General features: G+C 48.7%; 3 protein-coding genes across 12 annotated transcripts in view; 2 read left to right on the top strand and 1 right to left on the bottom strand.

The window, feature by feature from the left end:
• LOC117223653 (uncharacterized) overlaps positions 1-13,543 on the top strand; it is a 697,320-nt gene extending 683,777 nt beyond the window's left edge. For 2 of the 4 annotated variants that reach the window (XM_076519266.1, XM_033476062.2), the window contains 6 exons: positions 3,966-4,106; positions 4,416-4,599; positions 4,710-5,009; positions 6,020-6,654; positions 6,773-7,288; positions 7,362-13,543. In XM_076519266.1, coding sequence (XP_076375381.1) covers positions 3,966-4,106; positions 4,416-4,599; positions 4,710-5,009; positions 6,020-6,654; positions 6,773-7,288; positions 7,362-7,718 — 2,133 coding nt within the window. In that variant the 3' untranslated portion in view covers positions 7,719-13,543. The remainder of the gene's footprint in view (positions 1-3,965; positions 4,107-4,415; positions 4,600-4,709; positions 5,010-6,019; positions 6,655-6,772; positions 7,289-7,361) is intronic. The other 2 variants (XM_076519268.1, XM_076519267.1) reach the window with 2 other exon arrangements.
• Positions 13,544-13,654: 111 nt separating this feature from the next.
• Aptx (aprataxin) lies at positions 13,655-15,745 on the top strand. 2 transcript variants are annotated; one of them, XM_033476068.2, is made up of 4 exons: positions 13,655-13,886; positions 14,073-14,401; positions 14,479-14,612; positions 15,384-15,745. In XM_033476068.2, the coding sequence occupies exons 2-4, from the start codon at positions 14,112-14,114 to the stop codon at positions 15,566-15,568; spliced, it is 609 nt and encodes a 202-aa protein (XP_033331959.2). In that variant the 5' UTR covers positions 13,655-13,886; positions 14,073-14,111; the 3' UTR covers positions 15,569-15,745. The 2 variants fall into 2 exon arrangements, with proteins under 2 accessions (XP_033331959.2, XP_033331958.2); XM_033476067.2 differs by having other exon boundaries at positions 14,063-14,401.
• A 101-nt stretch (positions 15,746-15,846) lies between these two features.
• Pdk1 (Phosphoinositide-dependent kinase 1) overlaps positions 15,847-21,777 on the bottom strand; it is a 1,509,859-nt gene continuing 1,503,928 nt past the window's right edge. For all 6 annotated transcript variants that reach the window (XM_076519275.1, XM_076519277.1, XM_076519280.1 and 3 more), the window contains one exon: positions 15,847-21,636. In XM_076519275.1, coding sequence (XP_076375390.1) covers positions 21,526-21,636 — 111 coding nt within the window. In that variant the 3' untranslated portion in view covers positions 15,847-21,525. The remainder of the gene's footprint in view (positions 21,637-21,777) is intronic.

Raw genomic sequence — 21,777 nt, 5'->3', positions numbered from 1 at the left:
TGTATACGTTGTTCCAAGTCTTAAATAATAACTGTGCCGAATAAAACAATCGTTGCTCTGATGTAACAAGTATTTTTACATTTTTAATTTAAAAAGACTCACAAAATTATAGGTAACATAGGTATTTATGTAATTACAAAGCCTAACGATTAAACGTTTAATATAATTAACAACGAGACGAAAATTAGTAAATATAATAATATGTAAAAACTAATAATATAATTCTGTGTGATATATTTGAAAGCAAGGATCTATACAAAGGCCAACGTCGCAATCTTTGCGCTCGTACCGCGAATCCGTTCTTTTATCATTTTTGCTACAAATTACACATCCGCGTCTTCTGTATAGACTTCATTTCGATGCCGCATATACGCGGCGCCCGTACCCACAGGTCGTCGAGTGGATGCCGCAAGTACAGGGTATCCCAAAAACTTGCTCGCAACTTGCTTTGCCAAGAACTCGACTTTTTACTTGCTACAAAAAAGTTCATCCGCAGCTAATTTTTGGTACTCGCTTTCCCTAGAAGATTGATATAAGACTGATATATAAAAGATATATAGAATATTCCACAATTATATTAACACCTGGAAAGGGATGATTCCTGAGGTCATTTGAAGCAACTTTTTCCTCAGCTAAAATGTTCTACGAGGCTTCGTTTACGAATTATTAACGAAAAACACTGACCAATGAGAGGCGAGCTCGCCTAGCGCTTGGCGGCCGAGCCAACGAGCGCGCGAAGCCCAGTTCCGCTCATTAGCTCGGCCGCCTTGCGCCAGCATATCTCACCTCTCATTGGTCACTCTTTTTCGTTAATAACTCGTAAACAAACCCGTACATCGCATTTTCGCAAAGAACAAATTTACTTCAAATTACCTCAGGAACCTCCCATTCTCGGATTGCGAGACATTTTTGGGACATCCTGTATGCGGCGCTCAGTGCGAAAGGGTTAATCGTCATCTTTTACCGTCTCGATCTGCCAACCAGCGTGAAACATTAGCCGCCCTAGCTTTACAAATTTTAACAAATCTTAACCAGCGTCTCGTCGCGAGTCGGACTCCAGTCGTCGACGTAATCGCGGCGATTCCGTACAAACGATCGCTGGCTCGCTTCTTGTTCAATCTAGCAGTGATTTCTAGGCTGTCGCGGTAATCGATCGTTCGCGTCTCGAACATCCTGTGGAACGCGCTCGATCACGGGCAGCCCTTCCGCCGTCGGGTTTTGCATCATCGCCGCGTCACTGACGTAACGCCGGAACGACGCGTTCCCGTCGGGCCGGAGTCAATGTTACGTTTACTACTTTCACTCCTGATTCCGCGCGGAGACCGACGCGGGTAGGCGTGAGCGTTCTTTACGCGCTTGATTACGAGGTGGACGGCTGTCCACGGGTGAAAATACGCGGCGCGTTTTACGGCTGGTTCTCTGTCCTTCTCGCGCGAGTCGCGTTTATCGGCAGTGAAAATCGAAAGTGCGCCGGCGTAAAGATACGTGACGCAAGGTAATTATCGTGAACCGGGGGCTGGCCGAGGGGGGCGCAGGACCTCGCCGAAGACGAAGTACCGGTTCCGTTAATGTCCGACGGGGGAGCAGAAAACGGGGCCGCAGCATAGAGAAAAGCGCCGGCCGGTCGGCAAGGACGACGAAGAGACGAGGGGACACAATTAGAAAGTCGGGGGGAAAAAGAGGGCGAACAGGAGAAATGAAAGCGGCGGGGACGGAAGGGCCGCGGGGAAAAAAGGCCGGCCGGAGGAAGAGGAAGAAGCGGCGAGGAGGCGGCGAGGCAGGGAGAAGAGGCCACGAAGAGAGGCAAGAGCAAAGTAAAAACCGGGTACGGCCGGTAAATCTCGGCTTCGGTAGCCCGCGAAGAAGCGATCGCTTGCTCCCTGTCCGTCTCTTTCTTCCCCTCCCTCTCTCTCTCTCACTCGCTCGCTCTTTCTCTGTCGAAGGCAGAAAGAAGCGCAGAAGGAGATCGTATCGGGTGATTAACTCTCGCGATCTCTCGAAGGGCCCGGGGCCCGGGGCCACCTCGTTAGCTCTGAGTAATTCGAGCGCTAATTGCACCTAAGAGCGGGGAAGCCAGGGAGCGACGGAGAAGCGGGTCCAAAGGGGGTCGAACGGGGGATGGCAGGAGCAGCGGAGGGCCCGATAGGTGCCGCACGGACCCGGCCACGCTCCCGAAACATTCGGGATATGGCGTTGGCCGGCGTGGCCGGCGTGAAAGCGAGCCGGGAATGGGCGTGCAAATGAGGGCGCAGAAAACATCTTGATGTATCATTTATCACTCGCGCCACGGCCTCTCCTACGTCGGGCCTCGCTCTTCCGCCCGGCCGACGTGATTTTTCTCTCGGTTTTTGCGGCCGGACGTTACCGAGGCATACCCGGAATTTTTCTGCTCCGTGGAACGACTGAAACGCTGCTGCCGGTAATTACCCGCGGCAATTTGCGCGCTTGATGACTCTTCTCGCGTTTCGGGGACACCGGGGGTTGGCCGTGTCGTGATTCAAATTTACGCGAGATCTTTAATGTCCGGCCACAGGAGATGCGCCTCTTGATTCATATTCTGCGCGGTGTCGATGCACGCTCTCCGCTCTCCCATTCCTATATATTTAGCGGATTTCATTGGCAGTAATTGATTTCCCTTGCGCAGCGAACTTACGTTGGTTATTGCAGCACCGGTTGACCTATCGCGATCCGATTGTCTTCACTCTTATCGTTCCAAAAGTGGCTGCGTCGCGTGCATCGTTCCATCGTATTTCCATGTAGAGTAATTTCTACCTAATTAGCGCTGAGATTACGCAGAAAAATGGGCAATTTGGGAAGAGGAGATACGATTGTTCGAGCCTTGCGGTTCATTTTTATAGTTGCGAATTGTCAACAATTATAGGAACGAACTGCAAGGCTCGAATATAATAATGTCTTTCTAATTCGCGCTTAGATTATGCACGAAAGTGGACAATTTGGGAAGAGGAGACACGATTATTCGAGCCTTGCGGCCTAGCGACTCCACTTTTTGCTTCAAACGGCTCAGATATTGCGTTATAATTTTCTTTTTTATCATGACGTTACTATAACGCAACTATAAAAATCATTTTTAATAACATTCTTAATTTCTTTTAATATTTTCACTGTTTTATTAAATTATGCCCACTCATTTTTGCCATAAATGCATGAAATACGCCGTTTGCTTATTACACAATACAGTAAAGTCTCCCTAATCGACGCACAGTTTATGCACGAAAATGGACAATTCGGGAAAAGCAGAGACGATTATTCGAACATCGTGGCTCGTTCTTATAGTTGTTAATAATCGATAACCATAAAAAACGAGCCACAAGGCTCGAACAATCGTATCTCCTCTACCAAAATTGTCCATGTTTCTGGACAATCCGAGAGTCAATTGAGCGTCAATTGGAGAGACATTACCGTACGCGGCGAAAGACGATGTCGGATCCAGATGTACATAAGACCTAATCGACGCTCAGTTTATGCACAAAAATAGACAATTCAGAAAGAGCAGATACGATTATTCGAGCATCGCGGCTCGTTTCTATAGTTGTTGACAATCGTTAACCATAAAAATCGAGCCACAAGGCTCGAACAATCGTATCTCCTCTACCAAAATTGTCCATTTTTCTGGACAATCCGAGCGTCATTTAAAGCGTCAATTAGAGAGACATTACTATACGCGGCGAAAGACGATGTCGGATACGGATCGACGTAGAACAAATCAGGATTAAAAATGCTCAAACAGCTTAAAAAGTGTCAAACTTGATCCGGTGAAAAGTGAACGGAGTAACCAGCGCTACAAGTTGCTAGATGCTCGATTATTCGAGGCGTTCGTTTTCCACCGTGTCGAGCGGCTCGCCGAGTGTCGAATAGTTAAGCGAACATCGCGGGTCTCCTGTGCGGGCCTCCGCGCCACTCCTCCCTCATTAGCGACGATTAATCCTAACAATGTCTGTCGGCAGGGCCCGCCAAACGCGCAGAAGACATCGGTGTCGTCGACGACTTCCGGCCTCGGCTCGGCGCCGCCCGGCGAGACCAGCTACGAGTTGCTGCTCCAGCAACAGCAGCTCTTCCTCCAATGGCAGCTCGAATGGCAGCACAAGGTACGCCGGGATCGTTAAACAAATAGAAATGTTCTGGTTCGCGTCCGGCTTTCTTCGGGCACGCGGATATCGCCGGGCGAATCTCCGGCGTGTCTCACGGCCGGACGTGACTCGTTAGCTGGCGCGTTTCATACTTTCTCCTGCCGCAATTTGCATAGCAATTGCGCTATTACGCGTAGATTTATAATCGAAGATCGGGTTGCGAGATCGCCGCGAATTGAAACGTCTGCCGCGCGATTAAACACGCGTCCGCGACGGGCCGTTCGGAGCCGTTTGCATAACGAGCGCGTGTGCTTTCTGTCCGCGCAGTATCCGCAGATCATCCTACCCGCGGCGCAAAAGCCATTGTCACTGAACAGCAGCGGCGCCAGCGACGCTGGAAGCATCAGCGGAAGCAGCGCGAACGCGCCCAGCCCTGCGCCCTCCAATTCCTCGAACAACCCCTCGGAACAGCCGCCGTTGAGGCCCCTTGGAAAGCTGGAGGAAATGAAAGGTACGATCGTTTTCTCTCGACGAATTCGAAATTTTCCGACACTCGCGTATAGTCGGCGTCGAGTCGAATCGAGATTGATCACGTGTCGCGGACGGCGCCGGATTTTTCAGTAAGCGATCTCAAAGTGGAGCTGAAGCGCCGAAACTTGCCGGTGTCCGGCTCGAAGCCGCAGCTGATCGAGAGATTAAAGCCGTTCACGGAGCTGTCCAGCGGCAACTCGACGTCCAGCTCGAACGGGCCCCATGTGACGCACATGGGCCACATACTGATGGACACCCCGGGGCCAGTCACATCCGACGAGTCTAGCTCCCACGCCAAGAGCCCCGGCTCCGCCATTAAGGACGAGCCGAACAGCCCGCGGTTGGATTCACCGCATGGCAGCGAACAGGACGATCCGTCGAGCCCGCCAGGTACACACGGCTTTCTTCTTTCCGGCTTCTTTATTTGCCTCGCGCTATTTATAGATTCAGGGTGTCCGAAAATTATGGCAATCCCGGAAAATATGGGAAATGTTATTCCTGAGATCGTTTGAAGCAACTTTCTCCTTAGCGAAAATGCAATCCGAGCTTTCGTTTACGAGTTATCAGCGAAAAACAGTGACCAATCAGAGGCGAGCTCAGCCAGCGCGAGGCAACCGAGCCAGCGAGCGGCGGAAGCCCGGTTCCGCTGATTGGTTCGGCCGCCTAGCGTCGAGCGAGCTCGCGTCTTATTGGTTTTTCGATAATAACTCGTAAACGAAGCCTCGTAGAACATTTTTGTAAAGGAGAAAGTTGCTTCAAACGACCTCAGGAACCCCTCGTTTCCCGGAAATACCATAATTTTTGGCCCCCCTGTACAGTAATGCTAGAGTAAATAAATAAATTTCGTTATTAACTCGTTAACCATGTCTCGGAGAACATTTCTGTAAAGGAAACAGTTGCTTCGAACGATCTTAGGAATTTCTAATTTCCCGGAAGTACAAAAATTTTCGGGACACCCTCTATATACATACACGGTGTCCCGAAAATGTCTCGCAATCTAGAAATGGGAGGTTCCTGAGGTCATTTGAAGCAACTTTTTCCTTTGCGAAACTTTTCTCCGAGGCTTCGTTTACGAGTTATTAACGAGAAACACTGACCAATAGGAGGCGCGGTTCCGCTCATTAGCTCGGCCGTCTCGCGCCAAATGATCTCGCCTCTGATTGGTCACTGTTTTTCGTTAATAACTCGTAAACGAAGCCGCGGATTGCATTTTCGCTAAGGAAAAAGTTGCTTCAAATCACCTCAGGAATCCCCTACTTTCGGATTGCGAGACATTTTTGGGACACCCTGTATATACGTATACCTCGCAGTCGATATTGCGCATACGAAAGAAACGACGATGCTTTTCGAGGGGACCGTACCGAAACGCACAACGCATATCGGTGGTTTCACGCTTGTAGCTCGTGTTTCAGGAGACGACATAATCAAAGAGCAAAGGAAACGGATAGAGGAGCTGCAGCGCGAGCTGTACAAGTCGCAGCAGCAGCTCCAGCAGATCCGGCAGACTCAGCCGACCACGGTGCACGCCGAGAAACTGGTGCTCCAGCAACACATACAGAACAAGATGCAGCAGCAACAGCTGGCCCTGCATTTGCAACACTTGCAGCACCTGCAGCAACAGCAGGCGCAGCAGCAGCAGCAACAGCAGCAGCAACAGGCGCAGCAACAGCAGCAGCAACACAGTCAGCAGCAGGCCCAACAGCAGACGCAGCAGCAACACGCGGCGTTCCAGCAGCTGAACGCGAAGGCCAGCCTCGCGGCGTACCTGCAGGCGCAGCCGAACAACACCGCGATCTTGGACTCCTCGACCTTGACCGCGATCAACAACAAGAAGAACCAAGCCAAGAACAGCGCCACCGTGCAAATCCCGACCGCGATCGTCCTGAACCTGGCGAAACCCGCGAAACTGAACGGTTCGCTGCTCGGCGCTTTGGTGGCGCAGGCGCAGGCTCAGCAACAACAGCAACAGACGGTTGTTACCGAAGATGGAAAGCCGCCGCCGCCTCAGTACGACGAAGCCGCGAAGCTGCTCAAGGTAAGAACCCGATCTGGTTTTGCTAGATCGTTGCTAGTTTTGCTAGATCGTTGCTGGTTTCGTTGGATAGACAAAGAAAAACGCGAAAGATACCTAAACGATTCGAACCTTCGGTCAGGTGAAGATCGAGCCGGTGCAGAAGAACCACATCAAGAGCCAGGTGGTGGACGACGTGCTGGAGATCCTGATAAAGAACGGCGAGCTGCCGCCGAGCGCCGCGCAGGACCCAGCGACGCCGACCACGCCGAACAGGCAACTGCAGCAGAACCTGGTGTTCACGGCGCCGGCGGACAGCCAGACGCACTCGTTGGTGTTCACCGCCGCCAGTCCCATCAGCCCGATCAGCCCGATTGCGATGGAGGTCTCCCAGAGCGATTGCGTGAGTTCCCCGGTCCTGGCACCGGCGCTACCGTTCCCGTTGTCTCCGGCGACCCTCGGCATTCAACTGCCCAATGCATTGCAACAGTTACAGCAGCAGGAGGAAATGTCCTCGTTCAACACGGACCTGCTGACCTCGGAGGCGGAGCTGGACACCGCGATGCTCCTCAGCCCCCAGTCGGTCCACCAAGCGTCGCCCGATCCCCAGCCGCCCCAAGAGGTCACGTCCTCGGACAACGCGAACTTGGACCTCAAGGTGAGCACGAGAACCAACCGCGAAGACCCGTCCGTTCGATCGTCTACGACTTAACTTTGTTATTTTCCCGCAGGAACTCGGACTTGACTTAGAGACCCTGGACACCATGGACTTCGGCCAGCTCGATTGCGACTTAGGCGTCAAGATGGAGGCGCCGCAGGAGCTGATGGACATCGGAGACATGCCCATGGACATGGACGATCCCGACTGGCTCGATTCTCTGATGCCCCAGTCGCCCCCGACTACTTCCACGACGATGTCCAACCATCAGCCGGCCTCGTCCATGAGCCTCTCCTCCGGAACGGACATCTACGATCCGCTCCTGGCCAGCAGCCAGGACCCGTTCGATCTCTTCAACATGGAGGACACCGACTTCAAGATGTCCTCCGACCTGTCGCTGACCTGGGACAAGGTCGACTTCGCGACCTAGCCCGGGATTCAGCCTTGGAGCTCGGCCTTGTGTACTTAAACAGCGACGGAGAGAGCCGAGCCGAGTGGCTCGCCAACACAAGTGCTACACGCGAGAACCGTGAACCGCGTCTATTGTGACTATTTGGTGCATTTCCACGACTCGTTTCGCAGCGGATATACTTGCCTAATTATTATTGACGACGATGCACGCGTGTACGTACGGAAGGAATCGACGATCGCGGCGAACACTCGGCCGACGGGGACGCCGAGGAACGTACTTATCGCGCGGGGCTCGACGCGCTCCCGCGGGGAACGCGTCGGCCGGAGCACTTTCTCGTGCGAATTAGGGGTAAAAAAAAGAAAAAAACGTAGCTGTACAATTTTTACGAGCGACGCTTTGGGCGAGCAGTCGAGAGGCAAGGTGCGCGAGATCGGCCGCGAGGCGACGCTCGATTGCTTCTCGCAGGTCGCCGCACGGGTGCACGAATGCAACGTTTCCCTCGGTCGGCGGAGCGAGCCCGACGCGAGCGAGCTGTTTCCCTTTTTTTTTTCTCGCGGCGTCGATCGCGGGGATCCGTCGTCGCGTGCCGCCGCCCTTTCCGAGCGGATGTTCCGCGCGCTCGCGATCGCTCGGATTCGAAAATACGTACGGCACAACGGTGCAACGGAGACGCGATCGCAAGAGCGCTGCCTCCCGCGAGTGGAAACGAAACGACAACGACGGGATGTCTTCAAAATTCTCCAAAGAATCTTCTTGCGAGCGTTCTTAGCTAGTTTTTACTATCCAGTCTCTACAGTCGTGTGTTGCTTGAGTTTTCATAACTGCGAAAAAACAAAAATAGCGTGTGTGTTAAAACTGGAAACCCGGCGGAACGGCTGCGCATATATTTTCCCGCGCACGCTGTCCCGGGATCCCCCGAAAAACACCCCCCATCAACCGGCGAGCCAGCCAGCCACCCCCTTTTACTCTCCTGCTCCCTCCAAAATGAACGAACCATTATTCAATCGTAATCTAATTATCGGCTAATTATTACACTTACGAGAAATCTAATATAAACGTAACGATCTATGGTATGTATGTATACACGTATACGTGCATAGGCATACACACGTATGCATATATGTATGTACAATACAATGTAATGTACGCTGCGTTCGAAAGCCGGGAGAGAATGTGCGAACGAACGGCGTGAGGGGGTGAGGAAGAAGGATTGCGAGAGAGATAGAGAGAAAGAGTGAAAGAGAGAGAGAGAAAGAGAGAGGGAGAGAAAGAGAGGGAGAGAGAGAGAGGGAGCGACGTGTGGAGTGAGTCCGACGGCTTTCCCGCACAGCTATATAATTTTCTAAGCAAGAGCATGTGATGTTAGAGGTTACATATTACATTATTTTAATCTCAGTAATCGCATAGAAAATATTCGGAATGAGTGCGGACAGTGGTGTGCCGATGTCAGGGTATCGTGCGGTTCTCCCGTTTCTTCTTTATTTCCCTCTAATGAGTCGTTTCATTTTTGTTGATTTTTTGTGACATTCCATTGTTTCCAAACTCGAGCACGAGAGCAAGAGACCGAAGCTACGCGAGGAAGCCGCGCTTTCGCGCGTTCTTGTTCGAGCAGAAATCGGAGGGGGCGAGTCTCGGAACCTTTGACTTAACACCTCGGTTTCCGGCAACCATACGCGAAAACCTTCAGTATTCGCGACTTGGAGATGGACGAAAAAAAACGGAGGCTCTGACTATTATCTCTGCTATACGGATTGCTCGGTTTCCGATCGTTCGAGACTATTTAGGAATTCTTCGAAAATGACGCGGTACAGTAATGAACAATTTGGAAAGAGGAGACACGATTATTTGGGCCTTGCGGTCCGTTTTTATAATTGTCGACGATTCTAACTATAGAATAACTACAGTAACTGTAAATACAAACCGCAAAGCTCGAATAATCGTATATAATTGTCCATTACGAAATTGGACAATTTGGAAAGAGGAGACACGATTATTCGGGCCTTGCGGTCCGTTTTTATAATTGTCGACGATTCTAACTATAGAATAACTATAGTAACTGTAAATACGAACCGCAAAGCTCGAATAATCGTATATAATTGTCCATTACGAAATTGGACAATTTGGGAAGAGGAGACACGATTATTCGAGCCTCGTGGCTCGTTTTTATAATTGTCGACAATTCTAACTATAGAATAACTATAGTAACTGTAAATACAAACCGCAAAGCTCGAATAATCGTATATAATTGTCCATTACGAAATTGGACAATTTGGGAAGAGGAGACACGATTATTCGGGCCTTGCGGTCCGTTTTTATAATTGTCGACGATTCTAACTATAGAATAACTATAGTAACTGTAAATACAAACCGCAAAGCTCGAATAATCGTATATAATTGTCCATTACGAAATTGGACAATTTGGGAAGAGGAGACACGATTATTCGAGCCTCGTGGCTCGTTTTTATAATTGTCGACAATTCTAACTATAGAATAACTATACTAATTATAAATACGAATCGCAAAGCTCGAATAATCGTATCTCCTCTTTCCAAATTGTCCAATTTTTTGTGGGAAATCTGAGCGTCAATTAGAGAGACATTACTGTTTTCGTTCCAAGAAATTCGCGCCGAGAAATTGATGTCCGTGAACCTCCGAAGAGATCGAAGGGCGCAACGGTCTGGGACACCCCTCGCAGAACCAAGTGGCTTCGTACGTCGACGTAACGATAAAGGATCGCACTGCCTAGCTCGGTAATAATGCGAGAGAAAGTGGTGAATGCGTGCTGCCGTGTTGCCCGTGAGATTGTATGTATGTATGTATGTATGTGTCTGTGTGTGTGTTTGTGACCGCATGGAAACGGTATCAGCGTACGTGATCAGCGATGGTGCTAATCGAAACCCCTAATTAGAGCTACCGGTTGTCCTCCATAGCTGAATCCGCCGGCACCTTCTCACCGTCGTGTCCCCGAAAAGCGATCCCATGGTGACTCCTGGACGATTCGATGGTGACTCGACGGTGCGGGCCGTGTTCCCGATTCAAGTAGCTTGTTCCCTTGTTCTCACGATCGAAAGTGGCAGTTTGGCAAGCGAGGTCGTACCATCATAATCAGCATCACCATCATTGTCATCGTCGTCATCTTCATCGTCGTTATCATCCAGCATTCATGATCATCATCATCATCATCATCCAACATTCATAATCATCACCATCATCATCGCCGTCATCATTATCATCCACAATTCATTATCATCATCATCATCATCACCGTCGTCATTATCATCCATAATTCATGAATGTAGTCATCAATGGACGTAGTCATCGTCGTCATCATCATCATCATTCATCATCATAATCATTCATCAGCATCATCATTCATCATCATCATCATTCATCATCATAATCATTCACCATCATCATCATCGTCATCATAATCATCGTCATCGTCGTCGTCACCGTTCACCCCTCACCGCACAAAGACGAAACCAGCAAAAGTATGCAACATTCCAAACGTTCACGCGCCACAGAGAAAGATCCCGTGGGCCTCGAAGCGCCATGTTCCTCGCCAGACGCAGCCAATGATCCGAAACCGACCCTGCATTGCCGATTCGTTGTCCTGCTAGACGCTTATACTTCGCCGAAACGAATTGTTCGCGACCGCGACGGAACGATGTGAACGACGAGTGGAATCGTAGATTTGATCCGCTTGGCAAAGTTAAATCGCATCGATTCGGACAGAATCGTTAAGGATACGCGTCCGCTGATTTCAGAGGCAAACGACGAAAGAAAAGAATCGAAGGAAAGAATCGAAAAACATCGAAAGTGTGAACCACTGTATTGGTCGAGGTCCATTCGAAACCCGTGCATTTAGATCGAGACCAGTTCCCCTCGATTCGATCTTACATACGCTCGCGCACACGCGCCAACACACACACACACACATATACATACCCATACACGTTTACAGAGTGTCCCAAAAATGTCTCGCAATCTGGAAATGGCGGGTTCCTCGGATCATTTGAAGCAACTTCTTCCTTTACAAAAATTTTCTCCGAGGCACCGTTAACGAGTTATTAACAAAAAACAGTAACCAATAAGAATCGAGTACGGCTGACGCGAGGCGGCCCAGCCAACCTGCGCACGAAGCCCAGTTCCCCCCATTGGCTCGGTCGCGTCGCGCCAGCCGAGCTCGCCTCTCATTGGTCACTATTTTTCGTTAATAACTCGTTAACGGTGCCTCGGAAAAAATTTTTGTAAAGGAAAAAGTTGCTTCGAATGACCCGAGGAACCCGCCACTTTCGGATTGCGACATATTTTTGGGACACCCTGTATATACGCGCCATACGCACGTTCGCTTCGCAACAAACCACGCTACTAACTCTGCATTTAAAAGTCCTCTAACCGCGCGATGGGGAATAGAACAGACGGGAAGAGGGATGAGGGCGCGCGCGCGGGTCGAAGAAAGAGGGAACATGGTGCGTGATCAGGGTCGAGAGTCGTGCCAAAAAAGAAACGTCCCCTTGCCAGAGCGTATCGCTTCGTCGTACGAAACGTACCGCCCGTTGCCATGACAATAAGAGTTTTTTAGCGTGTTGTAAAATAATAATTGTATCATACGTGAGCTATAGGGCCGCGGGAGAGTGCTGTGTCGTCGAACATGCGAACTCGCCTGTCGAGGGTTCGAGCGACGTGTCCAGAACGATCGCCGTTCGACAAAAATGGCTGACGAACGGTTTTTTACGTTGCTCCGCGGCGACACGAAGGGGCTGATCCGGTCGCGTTTTACACTGAAAGTTGGCGGCTCCTCGCGCGAGTCTGCCGCTGAAACGGGCAGGCCGTGACCTCGGACGATCGGCCGGCTATGTCGCGACCTTGCTTCGACCTTGGGCAAGCGTTTCGCTCGACGAACAGCGCGCGCGCGGCACGCGGCGATCCCCGAATTTTGGTCTTTGTTCTTCTCTGGAGACGTGTCGCGGTATACGTCGTTGCTTGTCACTGCGACCCCCCCCCCCCCCCCCGCCCCGCGATAAATAATATACTTCTTTTCTCTTCGAATCATGATATCTGGTCGACGATCGATTGATTGATTTGTCAGGCTGTGCGAATCTGGTAGTCTGCTGTGTCCGTGAGACGCGTGAAAATGTGTCTTCTTTTCTCGTTCGTATAATCGAGCGTGTTTGCGAGAGTGTGTCCGGAGGCGACGACGAGGACGATGGAAGGATATATAGTACGTAAGCGACCGAGGGCGAGGAAGACGATCAGAGAGGATGGGAATGGCGGTACAGGAGAGCTATTAGAGATGAAATTCTTCGTTTCGGACGCGTGCTTTCTCGTCCGTGTATAGGGTTTTGCGAGAGATTGTACCGTGTATAAACGTGCTAAAAACAAACAAAAGTTCACAAAAATATGTATACACGTAATGTACGATTGCGCGTGCTCGTACGCACGCATACACCCACATGTACACGCATACGCGCGCGCGCGCACCCACGTGCGCGCCCATACATACATACATATATACATAACATACATACATATATACATACATATATACATACATACATACATACATACATGCAAGATATATACATACATACATACATACACGCACACGTACACATACAGATTCATACGTTACAGAGACACGATCGCACGAACGTATTTTGTATGAGCATGCGTAAAAAGAAATGGTATAAGTTTTGTTAAGTAACTATGAATTTATTGTAATGATATGTACGTTTAAGTAACGATCACGTAATTATTGCTAGAGAGAGTGTTATTTATTTTTATTTGTTGCAAATTTATCGATTGCCTTCCATTTGAGTAAATAAATAAATCTAAAGTTATTCGCTAAGCCGTTCGTTTCTTCTCCTTTATGACCAGAGAGCGTAAGAATCGCGCGAAGCCGTCGTTATAATTTCGGCGCTGAATTTTGCAATGACAATTTCCGTCGGCGCAGGCGCACTCGATTATATTCGTGGCGAACGTCAAACCGATTTAACGTTCCTTAATTCGTGGCTCGACAAATCTTGCCGGACGTGAAAGTTACGCGAAACGAGACGGGACAACGTTATCGATTCGGCGTGCTAACAGAAATTCGTCCGACCTGCTTCGGTTGTGTAACAATGGCGGCTACGCAGCAAACATAACCTCTAAAATGTTTACACCGTACTTCTGATCAGCCCGAAAGTGAGTACCAGCGCAAAATTGTGTAAGCTTCGTTCGACGAATAAACGAACGGTCACGATCGAATTAATTTGTTGTACCGACTGTTTCAATCGGTGCTCGTTTTACGGTGCCGTGTAACGTAAAATGTCGGCTGCTATTTATAATGCGGACGTATTGCCAAAAATGCAAGAATGTAGGTTGTTTCAGAGACTTCCAGCAGTGAGATTGTACATCGCGAAAGTGACGATGAAGCGCAAACCGAAAACCACGTCGACGGATGTGACGGCGCCGAAAAGACACCATTGGGCAACCGGTTTGCTCGTGTCCATGGAGGATCCGGCGCTCAAGGTCAAGGAAGACGACAAAGTGGTCGTCATTAAAGACAAATATCCAAAGGCGCAGTTCCATTATCTGGTCTTACCAAAGGCAAACATCCCTTCGATTTGGCACGTGAAGAAGGAGAACGAAAATCTGTTGAACCACATGGCCGACGTTGGCAAAGATCTGACTAAACAACACAAAGATTTCGAGTTTCTGTACGTGTTCGAACTACGATACTTACAACATATTCGTTTCAAGGCAGGCAATTAATTGTAAATAAATTCTTTTTCAGTATCGGATACCACGCTGTTCCCAGTATGCAGCGGTTACATTTACATGTAATAAGCACCGACTTCAATAGCCCCTGTCTAAAAACCAAATACCATTGGAACTCGTTCACTACACCCTTCTTCTTGCATTCGGAAGGTACGTCAGTCGGCGAAACATTTGTATCGAACCAACCGAACCATTTTAACACGTTGAATGCCACGCCGGTTTTACAGAAATTGTCCGTGGCGCCGCGATGAATTTTCTTTTATGTGATACATATAATGTTGAAATATTATCTGCAATAGATAAGTTACAGTGTATAACCATGTTCGACATGTTAATTGCGACAGGGGTCACTGTTTGAATTGGCGATGGTAATAATACAAAATTTTAGATATTGACATTTGTTTTAAATTATATATATTTAATATATAATTATAGAAAATATATTAGATTATTAAATTATATATATATATTATATTAGTTAAGTGCCGGTCACCGGTGACCCCCGTGGCATTCAACGTGTTGAAATTCAAGAACGTCGATCGCAATCGTTGTTTTCTCTTTTTTATCACATGTAATAATTCTTTTCTATTACATGTAATAAGCACCGACTTCAATAGCCCGTGTCTAAACACCAAATACCATTGGAACTCGTTCGCTACACCCTTCTTCTTGCATTCAGAAGGAAGAACCATTTTAAAATTCAAGAACGTCGACTGCAATCGTTGTTTTCTTTTTTTATCACATGTAATAATTTTTTTCTATTACATGTAATAAGCACCGACTTCAATAGCCCGTGTCTAAAGACCAAATACCATTGGAACTCGTTCGCTTACACCCTTCTTCTTGCATTCAGAAGGAAGAACCATTTTTAAATTCAAGAACGTCGACCGCAATCGTTGTTTTCTTTTTGTTTCATCGTAGATATCTGCAACCAGTTGCGCGAGAAGGGTGAACTGCAGCGATTGAAATCCGAGGACAGCGCCGAGCACCTGAACACCCCTCTGAAGTGCCATAAATGCTCTGAAACCCCGAAAAATATGCCCGAATTGAAGAGACACTTGTTGTCGCATTTGCCGGATCAAAGGAATATCGTTCCGCTGAAATGAATGACGTTCCCACGCGCGCGTTTAGACGTACTTCCTTTTTCGTTAGTTTCAGATTCTCTAAGTTACACGTGTCGACGGCATAACCTTGCCGAACGCACGACCTTAGAATACACACAGAGTTTACGTAATGTACGATAAGAATGTAGATTAAAACAAATACATTGTTTTGTAAAAATACTGTCGTTCCAGTCGATTGCAACCTGTCCGCCCCGGTCGACGTTATCGATAAGGATAAGGATAAACAGGTAATGTCGATTAAATAACACCACAAAGAGACATACGGTATTTCGGAAAATTTACTATAAATAAATTTGATGTTAATATTAATAGGTCACGTCGCCTATATAATATCAATTACATGCTAACTATTTACAGAGTCTTCTTATCCGATGTGAAGTATTCAAGTGTGTACAAGGTGAACCGTCGTGTGAAGGTGGTGTGTTGTCCGGGTGGTCCTGTGTATGTGTATATACGTGTGAGTGTACATTAGTCTGTATACATTTAGTAATACTGCAATTAATAGTTGAACCGTCCTTGTCACGCCGAAACGGTAGGCAATCGAATAATCGCAAGGCCATGGTTGTTATTGCTTGCGTGTGTGAAAATTAATGCATCTCGTGAACGATCTCGCCACTGTCATCGTTCTCTCTCTCTCTCTCTCTCTCTTTCTTATTACACGTGAAACAAGATTCACGGCTGTTTCGTACTGCTTTAAGTATAATCATCGCGTGCGAGCGGTATAAATTAAATTAGCTAAGTTATTCTGGGGTGTCGCGTTGACAGTTGTGTCGTCTCTCTCAACAAATACGGCTAGAGATTTCTTAAGTTTTCTCAGCTAGAGTTGCAAGTGGAGCTATAATACAAAATGGGGTGTGTGTGTATGTATGTGTGTGTCTAGACGACAACGCCGAGCGCCGGCCTCTCCGAGGCGTGTGTGCCAGGGAATCTCAGCGATTGACCAGTCTCTCGCGGCGAAAGAAAGGAAAACGAAGAAACTAGAAGAAACTATTTAAATACGATAAAAGCGACCACCCTCCTCTGGGCTCCCCGGAGCGGAAGCGAGGGCGCGCCGACGCTCGGCCGTCGATGAAAAGGGGGGAGGGGGGGCAGCACACACGTTTCCTACGTGAAAGTTTGCAACGTCTGCATAAAACGTAGAACCTGCAAAGTTTACCAACGGTGGAAACGTGTCCGAGGCCGTGTCACCGACCCGCGCGTGTGTGTGTGTGTGTGATTAAACGCCTGTGCCTCGAGGGGGAAGGGGGGCGGGGTCGATAGAAACGGCGACGCCGCGACGCGCTCTTTCTTCGCGGCTGAGAAACGACGATGGGCGAGGGCTCGCGTCGACGTCAGCGAGGAACTTTTTTAATCGGACGTAGCCGTGAACGATCGAAGCTCCTTGTGGCGTTCGACGATCCACAACGGACGCAAGCTTCGGGAATTTTTAGCTCGTCGACGCTCGTAGCCCCGGCCTGCCTTTGCCTCAGTCAGCGACGAAAGATCGCGCCCTGTGATTCTTCTTTGACCTAACACCGCACCACGCCGAGACGCTACACCCTCCGTGACCGAGAACGGACTCTGTGAACCATGTGGGGGCGGTTTGGGGGGAGCGCGCGCGGTTTCGGTTTTTCGCGGTTCGAAATTCGGGGGGCTCTGGAAGGGACGCGTGGTTTACAAGGGCGGTAACAACAACAACAAGAACAACAACAACAACAACGAGAACAACAACTATGGGAATATTCCCTTCGCGCGAACGATTCTCACTATAATTGATGGGGGGAGAGACGGGAGCGGGGGGACGGATCGGTCGTCGAGGCCCGCGCGCCCCGCTTTCGCCCGCAAGCACCGTGCGTGACACGCCAAAAGCGGTCATTTTGGAAAGCCACTGGGCGCAAGGACAATGCCGATCCGCGAACGAACCGCCATTATTTCGAGCATACTCGCGCGGCGTCGCGGGCCCGACGATCGAACCGTCTCTCGCACCCGAGTCTCTCCTCCGAAATACCCTGTTTAAGTCTCCTAAGTGTCGCGCGAAGGAGGAGAACGGGGAACGGGAGCCGCGGGGGGAGCAGTATTCGGGGGGGGATGGACGCGGAGGTAGCTGGCGCGGGTCTGTTTCGTTTACGCGTATAATACAAAACGGGTCACGGAGCGGGGTCGCGCGCGCGATCCAGTCGTCAGCCAACTTTTTCGTAGGTAACGTCAACGTAATTATTAAAGCTAAGCGCACGGTTCTGGCCTAAAATCTACGGACGAACGAGTTTATCCACTCTCACTCTCTCTCTCTCCCTCCCTCTCTCTCCCACTCTCCCTCTCTCTCTCACACTGCTTTATACACGATTTGCCCTAACTACTATTCACAATTCATAAATACTTTGTATATCTGTATATGCATATATGCCAGTTTATGTATATATACTTTTATAGAATATCTATATAATATATAGAATATTTATGTATAGATAAATGTACAGGTATCGTACAAGTTCGGCCGGCGACGACTGGATCGCGCGCGCGCAAGGGTAGCGTCTCGGTGCGTGTCGGTAACGTGGCAGTATTTACACGAATACCTAGAGTATTTACGCCTAAGGACGATATAATTAATATTAAATATATATATATATATGTATGTATGGATATATATCTACGTATATGTATATTTATATACATATATAGATATACGTATATATATACGTGTACGTCTGTATACTCGCGGAACGCAATTTTTACAAGTGGCTGCGTGACGCGTGTACACGTGGGCCGTAAATACGCTCGGCGTGTGTACATGCGTACGCAAGCATGGCGCTCTAGTGAACGGTTTAATAGTAAAATAGTAGCGGTAGTAACGGTAGTAACTAGTAAATAATAGTCGCAGTGGTGGTAGCGGTAGTGATACTAGCAAGTCTGTGTGTTGTGTGTATGTTTTTTAAATTCTTAACGATTAAACGCGCGCGGTTCGCTAGATTCTTGAATATCTGTTTCCCTCTTTCTCTATCTCTCTCTCTCTATTTTGCGGGAACGTAAAAACGGTAATAAATAAATAATCACGGGACAAACACGGTAATGCAATAAATTAAAGGAGGCCGCGTACAGGAGAGACGAAAAAAAAAATAAAAAGAACGAAACGATACGGGAGCTAACGAAAAGATAATGATAATAATGTTAATAATGATAATATTAATTAGAATAATAAGAATAATAATAATAATAGTAAACGATGAACGGAAGTCGCTTAAATAACGCGGTCGAGAACGTGTTCTTTTTACGAGAGGGTGCAAAATACTTCATACTTGATAATACACGGCGAAATATTGAATAACAGTTAGAACGTTAACGATATCTAAACCGTAGCGGCGGCACTAAACACTAAGAAAATTATACTAATAGTAAGAATGATAACGACGATTGTACGGGACGCGACCAACGAACTTGCTAATGTGTATGACGTGTACGTGGTTGTGTTCCTCTAGTGAACGCGTGTAATTTCGCATCTAAACGGGTTACTACGTCTCTTAAAGCTATCCTTTTAATTCACTATCATCTATCTATCTAACTTAGTCATGTCCGGACAAGGCGCCCGAGCTTAGGCTCCGCGGAAACGATCTCTCTCTTTCTCTCCCTCTCCTCTCTCTCTCTCTCTCTCTCTCGGCCGTTGTTCGCAAAACGATAGCCAGCGAATGCGAGTGTCTGCCATTCGTTGCACCGTTTCGCGTACGAACGGAACAGCCCTCGGAAGCGTACTGGAAGGAAAACTAATCGCGTCTGTCACAAACTGAACGAATAATAGCGACGGTGCTCTGCGGATATGCGTTTACGAATTTCTCTACGCGCGCAAAAAGAACTGGGCGAAACTCCGCGCAACATTGATTTCGGATTCGAAACGAATTTTCGCGACGAGTTTGTCGAAACGAATTTTCGAAACGATTCTTTTGCGATATTGATTCGGCTTCGTGTGGTTTCAAAACGGATTTAAATAGAGGAATTTAAACGAGACGCCAGTGGCCCGGGAGATATCTAGCAGGAGACGAACAACAATAATTTCACTCTGTGCGGAGAAACGTGTCGCGGGAGTTTCGCCCGAATAAGCGCGTCTTTTTGTTTCCTTTTCGCCGCGATCGCTTCTGGATCGGGCGGTGCTTTGAAAACGAGACGTGGGTCGCGTGTCTCTACAAAGCCGTGTGTGTATGTGTGTGTTACCAACAATAAAAACGTTACGGTTTTTGACCAGATTGATGAACTCGTGTTCGCCCGAACGGGCTTCCGAGAGGCCGGGGAGAGACGAATTTCGCGAACGGAGAGCCCGGTTGAGCGCCGGCAGGGCTCCGCCACCCGTGGATATCCCTGACCTAATTTTTCCTATCGAGACTCCCATGTATCTCCAGCTTTTTCCCATGAAAGAATAGAGCTTCGTTACTCCCCTCCAATATCCACCGCTTCTGGCGTTTGTACAAGAAACCTTCTTTCTCTCCGCGTTTTCTCTTTCCGTTTCCATGCTCCCGGAAAAATCCGGTTCGAAGTGTTTCTCTCTCTCTCTCTCTCTCTCGCTTCCTTCGTTAGTGGTTATTTCCTTCCTGTTCCCGGCATTGCGCGCAGACACCCACGCACGCACACGCGCTCTTTTCCCTGTCATACGCACACGCACGCACGCGTTGTTCGATTCGAGTCCGCCGAGGGCCGTAGACCGCGGAGGGGGGGAAGGCGACGCCGCGAGAAAATTCTGGACTAAGAAAAAGAGACGGTGGTGATGGTGATGATGTGACGAACCGCGGTCGGACAACGATTTTTGTACCTACGAAATATATAATCTATCTATACGTCTATCTAAACTATATAGAACACTATTTATACAATCGACGGACGATTTTACGAAGCCCGCTCTTCGCTGGAAACCCCGCGCTAATATATACAAATAGGTTCCCGAGGAGAGAAAAGGGCCAACGAACAACGAGAGAAGAATACTGTAGAACTCGAAGAGAGCAAGGGCCTTAAGGGCCCCCCAATTCCAGGCGACGTAAAACGGTCCCCGTTAAAGCTGCAAAGCGGTTACGTTGTCCCCCCCCGTCGCGTATTTCCCGGGCAATTTTTGGTTGACTTCGACTATAATAAATTGACGGCTAGTCCCTCACACAATTTGCTAGATAATTTTCGCTACATTTGGAACAAAACCGCTTCTGCGCGCGCGCGCGTCTCGCGATCGGGATCGCCCCCTCCATCATTCAGTCGCGTATCGAGATCCGCTCTCTCGTTCGACGTGTTCCCGCAATTTCGACTGGCGATTCTTCCCGGATAAATATAATCCCGGGCGATCTCGATCGCGAGCGGACGCGAGCACGCGCGCGCACATGCTGTGATCGGACACAGCCTCGATAATAATACACACCTGGGCTAAAAAGTTTCGCTATTTTTCATGCGTTCGCGTGTCGGAGAACGAGCGCGAGCAGCCTCTCTCGATCGGGGTTACCCGGTGAATCGATAATAAATACGGAACTTCGAACGCAACCGGAGATTGCATCTTGCTGCGCTTGAATGCGTGCTTTCCGAATACCGTCCCCGCCCCCACCGAGTCGCGCGCGTTCAACCCGGGAGGGGGGGGAGGCCGCTTTCGACTTTCAATTGGTTCACCTAGAAAATTGTCTCCTAAATAACCTGTACAAGAAACTTATATCCTAGGAAACGTATCATTCCTTAAACGACGAGTCACGACTTGTGTAATTTTTACCCTAAATCGAATCGGAAACTATTCGGAATCGCCAACCCCCACGGTAGGTATACGAAGCGGTATAAGGTCGCGCGCCTCGCGGACTTTTTCACGGTGTCGCATAGAGTCTATACAGGATGAAAACCTTTTCTTCTATCCATCTCACATCTTCTTGTCCCCCGGCTTTTCCCCACTCGTTCTTTCTCCGTTCGTGAAAAGCGATCGGTGTTGTTGTTGTTGTTGTTTCAGTCTTCTTTGTTTACGCGGTGGTCTCCTGCAGGCCGTAGTAATGGACTCGCATGTTCTCCACTGCTCTGCACCACTCCAATGCGAATCCCTCGGGATCTTCGAGATAGTAGGTTCTGTTCGGCTGTAACCAAACAGGAGAGAAACGGTTTAGTTAGTTGCGATCGACGCGCGGGATTCTCTCTCGTTGCTGAAATTACGGCCGCCGCGAGTAAACAAGGGTAATCGAACCGGGCCAAGGTCTGTTTTGCTACTGTAACTTTAT

Source organism: Megalopta genalis, chromosome 1, assembly GCF_051020955.1.
Source record: "Megalopta genalis isolate 19385.01 chromosome 1, iyMegGena1_principal, whole genome shotgun sequence".
Classification (NCBI taxonomy): Eukaryota; Metazoa; Arthropoda; class Insecta; order Hymenoptera; family Halictidae; genus Megalopta; species Megalopta genalis.
Note: the sequence above shows the minus strand (reverse complement) of the source record. Positions and strands in the feature narration are given on the sequence as shown.